We start from the raw sequence: 5,501 nt of genomic DNA on the forward strand, positions 1-5,501 counted from the left end.
AGTTCACTACGAGAGATTCGAAATTAGCCTAGAATTACAACTGTGGAAAATACGACCCTGATGGGACTCGAACCCACAACCTTCGGCTCCGGAGGCCGACGCCTTATCCATTAGGCCACAGGGTCTTACAACCTAACCGACGCGTAAATAATGGTATAAGAACCCGACCACCCAACAAAAACAAATCCTACCGATAAAATTATATTTTAGCCACAAACATCGTTAGAAAATTAATAAATGCACTCCATTATATGTTTCGTTAGCATCTTCACAAGCGAATAGGAGGAATTTCTGCATTAGATCCATGCACGCCTCCCCGCGAAAGGAGAGTTCAAAATTTATTAATGGCGGACTTTGCGAATCTGAAGGATCGCCGATTTAACGTCGATTAACGATCAATAAACCGCACGCTAGTTACATTAATCGGAGAGAATGCGGTTCAGAGGCAAATTAGTCGATATAGGATGTATTCAGCACTTTACAAGTGGGTAAAACCGAAAATTCGACGATGTAATATTTACCTTTTTACTCGAAGCGGCCAGGTTACCGAGCTCTAGATGGCAGCACTTCCTGGAGATTGCAATTAAATTTCGGCGGGCGGGCGCCGGGTACAATACTCTACCATTGTTTCATATGGTTTTTTCTTCATTTTTTCACTACAGAGGTAATTGGTATGCTGGCGAAACTGGCAAAAACGTGTGTGTTGAGGATGACGGTTGACAAATTGTATTTCATCTTATCCGAACAAGTAGTGAATGGAGGAGTAAGCATCTGGTGCGAATTAGCGCAGGTAGCCTAATCAATTAATACGATATATCTCTCTATTTGTATCCACGTATTTAAAACCAATTCCCTCAAAAAGATGTCGCTATTACTATTAGATTTTCTTATTTTAATTTTATATGGAGCGATCTGTAATTAAATAGAATGAGCCATCTCAGTTATCCTACCAGATTGCACTGCATGGAATCAGCATAGCTTTTTTTATGACTAGCGATGATATGACTCATTTGGCAACCTTGAATCGAATTACCAGTTTCGTGACCAAGTTTAACTCGAAATCTTCGGTTTGGTTGTTATTGGTTACTTCAAAGTTTGAAGTTTTTTCATGGAAGCACCCTGGATCCAGTTCCACAGTTAGTTCCGAGTTAAAGTTAACTCTGAGTTGAAATCATTTAATTTTCAATGTATTAACTCGGGAGTAAAATCTTAACTCACAACTGTGGAACTGGGTCCTGGGTCCAGTTCCACCGTTTAAGATTTAACTCTGAGTTAGCTCATTGAAAATGAACTAACTCAGAGTAACTCTAACTCACAACTTTGGAACTGGATCCTGGAGTACTGTACTGCTTTCTTAGTAGTTTTGACTCAGATGAGAGTAATTTGTCATAAAAATTGTATATCAATTTAAAAACATCTGATGTCTATTTCAACGTGACTTGAGAACGCACCAGGTGGCCTAGCTCAGTTATTGGTAGTGCATATCCTGAAAATGGAGTCACTTTTATTTTTTTAACCCCCTTTCAATGAAGACTTTTTGGATATCCTTCAATACAGTTCAAAATGGAATAAAAATCAACTGCCAGTCCTTTCTGGTCCTAATAAGACTTTTATCAGGTATGTTCCACCTTGGAGTAATCATTGAATGTAATTCAATGATTACTCCAAGGTTCCACCAAAAATGACCGAGCTAGGCCACTTGATGTGCTCTCAAGTCAAGTTAAGATAGACATTCGAAATCAAGAAATCATACCGGTACACATAACCTTTTTTCTTGTTAATAGGGTCATTTTTTCAACGAGTACAGCATCGATGGACTATCGGCTGAAGCGAACGAAATATTTCTCGAGGTCATTCCGGAAAATTTCATGAAAGCGTTGAAAACGTCGCAAGTGTCGAAAAGTATCAAAGTCAAACTGACAAAGAAGCATACACCGTGCCTCACATTTGAAATAGAAATGGTTAGAAATGATTTAGTGATAAATGACTGTATAGGGGTAGTCTACTGTACAACTACAAACTAGACAAAAATTTCGAATTGTATATTTCTCAAAAATGAAGAAGTTTTGGGTATTTTGCTCAAATCTAAGGAGTTTCAAGCACCTCTAAAATCATTTTCCGTTGCTTGAATACAGTTTTTGTGCCTCCATTGATACACAGCTTTCACTGTACATGTATTCTAGTGTCCTCTGGTTATTTTCAGCCTTCAACTCATTCGCGGTTTGTAACTCATGACGTCCCAGTTCACGTGATACCAAAGAGACTTTGGGCCGAGTACGACGAACCCGCGATGCCTGAATTTGATGTAAGTTAAAGTTCCAACTTGTTGAAAAGTCTGGGGCACTACAAGCAAAAATAGATTCGAATGAAGTTGACTAAAGCCTAGCTCAGGTCAACTTACGACCTGACTAAATTGTCGAATTGATCTTAAAGAACAGTGGTTGTTAACAAGTGACCGCTGATGCAGAATCATTTGTCTCACGATCGTAGGAGCACTCAGGTCATTGTTGATTTAACAGTTTATTCTGACGGTTCCGAAGTTTTGACTAATCTTCATCATCAGAAAAATGAAAAAACTTCAAAACACGGTAGAATAAATTGTTAATTCATCAACTGTGGGTTTCGCTCATTCACTCCGAACTGATATCAATATCGGTAATTACTTAAACCTATTCTCTGGAAACTGGCCCCAGCATTTAGAGACAAGTTTTATTGCATTCGGCCACTGTTTGAATGGATGATGTTTTTGAGGTATTTGGATTTTTCCACAGGTTTCAATTTATATGCCCTCCCTCAAAGTTCTTCGAAATGTAGTAGACCGTATGAAAACGATGAGCAACTTTATCGTAAGTATGATACAATATTTTTCCAGTAATTTTCCTTCTCTGTTTCATCGTGATAACGACTATTCCTGCTGATCCAACCACTCCAGAGTTTGAATACCTCAGAGAGAATTTCGGCTGAAATATGATACCTTGTAATCAGTTCATTTCTTTCGCTGCCGGGTCTGTTTTGGCTAGCCTGATCATGATTTTTAAAAAAGTAACGTACAGGATAGATAGGCGCTCGGCTGGGTCAACTTTCAAGTAGTCAGGGAGCCAAACCTAATAAGAAACTTGCAAAATTTCTGATGTAATCTCTGAAACTTGAACCAGGAAACTGCAAATTGATTCTATATAACTGTTGTTTTTCAGATTATATCGGCCAATCGCAGCGGAGAATTCATTGTGAAAGTTGAAACTGATTCCGTTACGATAGCGACTCATTTCCGAGATTTGAAAAATCCTGTTTTCGGTAATTACGATTTTCAAATGAGTTTCGATTTTCGTATTTTACGTGCATTATGTGTATAGCACATATTCCTACCCCAGATTCGAACTGGATAGCCTTGCAAGACGTGACCACTAATCAAGGGGCAACCTACAACGGGGTAGTTTGAAAAGTATATCTTTTATTTGTTTGGTGGTCGTGATTTAGAAAAGTTAATTTGAATCTAATTGAAATATTAAGCAACACCAAAGACTGGGTTAGTTAGCGGATCAAAGGTTTTCTCAATTGTGCAGAGACTCAAAAGTAGAGTCGATTTCAAGAGGGAGAATGTGTTAATTATATACCCCGATGATATCTTCAATACAGGCAAACCACATCAAGATGCAGCTGCACAACTTCCATCGCAGTCGACGCAACAGCAAAAACGTGAAGAATTCGCAGAAACAAGGATCGACATCAAGAAATTTGCTCAGTTCTTAGCCGGCCAACAAGTCAACCCGAATAAAGTTATATGCAGTACGTATTACCTGAATTACAGTCGATTTCCGATTGGAGTTTTGGAAGACCTCATTTACCAAGAAGAATATTACATGTGTCGAAAGAATAATGAATAACTCAATTTGAGAATTTACTCGTTACAGGGTTCATAGTCTCCATGAGCAGTCTCATTCCATGACTTACAATGACCTTTTGACCCCAATTCCATGATCCAATTCAAAATTTCTAACTGATCAGGCCAGGAAAATTACTCGAAATAATACGTTCATTGATCTGATATAATGTAGGCCTTTACAATAGATTACTCGATATGTGACCAAAAGTTTCAAAATGTGTTGGCGTGGTAAGGTAGATACCATTAAAGGACCATGATTCAAGGATTTTAGAAGCCATTCCATGCCTTGAATTGACCCATTCCCATTGATGCCATGACTTCGAGGGACTGCTATGAACCCTAAAATAGGAATTGACCGGATCCGACAGAGTCTACCGAATAGATCGACAGTTCTTCTGACTTCATTCGACATCCATCTACGATACATCATCTCTTTTCAAACATTTCAGACATCGTCGAAAACAAAGTCGCTCACTTCTTCCTACTACACGACGACGTCTCATTGCAGTATTTCATGCCTGCTGTCTCGCTCTAATTGTAAACTCGTCTCTGCAGGCATCTTAAAACCCACCAGTCGCATTTCTTTATCACAACTATCTTCTATGAATTTGTAATTGTTATATTGTGCTGAGCAAATAATATGTTGAAAATCATTTGTATGAAAGAAATATTTGTATTCTAATGTTTTAAAGAACAGTTTTACAGTTATTCTGGTATCTAGTAGTGCACAATCTTCCACAGGGCATCCAGTTTTCCCTGATGTTTCCATGTGATTACCCCTGGTACACAAAATTCCCTGAGTGAATCTGAGAAATTTCTAGGTTCAAAATGTTATAATTTAATCATTTTTCATTGAATCACGTACTGATAAAGAAACCTGAGGTCGATAGCATTATCTGAATTCCCCGAGTTTTTCAGGTTTTCTGGAAGAATTTGTAAAATTCCCCGAGTTTTTCTAGATTTTTCCAATTCCCCAAGTTTTCCACGTCGATGACCACCCTGTTCCAGATATACATGTAGCATGAAATGTTTATTTTAGGTAATTTAATTTCTCTAGACTTGGGCTTAACTGTGTATTAATCTGCTGCCTGGACCCACCCATCAAGACATTCAAGCATTAAATTGTCTAGATTTACATGTAGTAACAGTGCAACCTCGTCGCAGGGAACTTCATGGGACCAGAAAATATGTTCGTTATTACCGTGAGTTTGTTATATCCAGTATGAAATTAATAAAATTATCTTACTTGGGATTAAATTCTTTGTTCAGCACTAGACATCAGACATAGCCACACCACAAGACTTTCATTACGGTCAAAATCGCTTAAGCCATCATCGTAAAAGTCTCCACATCACATCATAAGTCATCATTCGGATAAGTTAGGTCAACATAATGGTCACCTGAACTATGACGCCTTAAATCAGTTTGACTGTACAATGGTGAATGTCTTGAGAGTGCTTATTCCAGACATCTGACTGAGCGACGACTAAATCAGTTCTACGGGATAAGGTTTCACTCGGGAGTTACTGATTAATTCCTGGAACATATTCCACATCTTCTAATCCGCTTAAACAAATAACCACAGACAATCATAATACATTAAATTCGATGTATTTTA

At 38.2% G+C, this 5,501-nt stretch overlaps 1 protein-coding gene and 1 non-coding gene across 2 annotated transcripts; one reads left to right on the forward strand and one right to left on the reverse strand.

Moving 5' to 3' along the window:
- Positions 1 to 52: 52 nt before the first annotated feature.
- On the reverse strand, positions 53 to 125 carry Trnar-ccg (transfer RNA arginine (anticodon CCG)). The gene has a single exon. It is a non-coding gene; the product is annotated as a tRNA-Arg (tRNA).
- Positions 126 to 342: 217 nt separating this feature from the next.
- Positions 343 to 5,042, forward strand: LOC141907310 (checkpoint protein HUS1-like). The gene is made up of 8 exons (XM_074796917.1): positions 343 to 484; positions 663 to 790; positions 1,785 to 1,961; positions 2,204 to 2,305; positions 2,772 to 2,846; positions 3,195 to 3,294; positions 3,637 to 3,786; positions 4,333 to 5,042. The coding sequence occupies exons 1-8, from the start codon at positions 433 to 435 to the stop codon at positions 4,416 to 4,418; spliced, it is 870 nt and encodes a 289-aa protein (XP_074653018.1). The 5' UTR covers positions 343 to 432; the 3' UTR covers positions 4,419 to 5,042.
- The last annotated feature ends 459 nt before the right edge of the window (positions 5,043 to 5,501 follow it).

The sequence above is a fragment of the Tubulanus polymorphus genome, chromosome 6 (genome assembly GCF_964204645.1).
Source record: "Tubulanus polymorphus chromosome 6, tnTubPoly1.2, whole genome shotgun sequence".
NCBI classification, from domain to species: Eukaryota; Metazoa; Nemertea; class Palaeonemertea; order Tubulaniformes; family Tubulanidae; genus Tubulanus; species Tubulanus polymorphus.

Excerpts from the sequence above, each read along its gene's own strand:
- LOC141907310 (XM_074796917.1), top strand. The coding sequence starts at position 433 with ATGCGGTTCAGAGGCAAATTAGTCGATATAGGATGTATTCAGCACTTT. Across the intron at positions 485-662 it reads ATGTATTCAGCACTTTACAA|AGGTAATTGGTATGCTGGCG; the intron begins GTGGGTAAAACC and ends TTTTCACTACAG. Across the intron at positions 791-1,784 it reads TCTGGTGCGAATTAGCGCAG|GGTCATTTTTTCAACGAGTA; the intron begins GTAGCCTAATCA and ends TCTTGTTAATAG.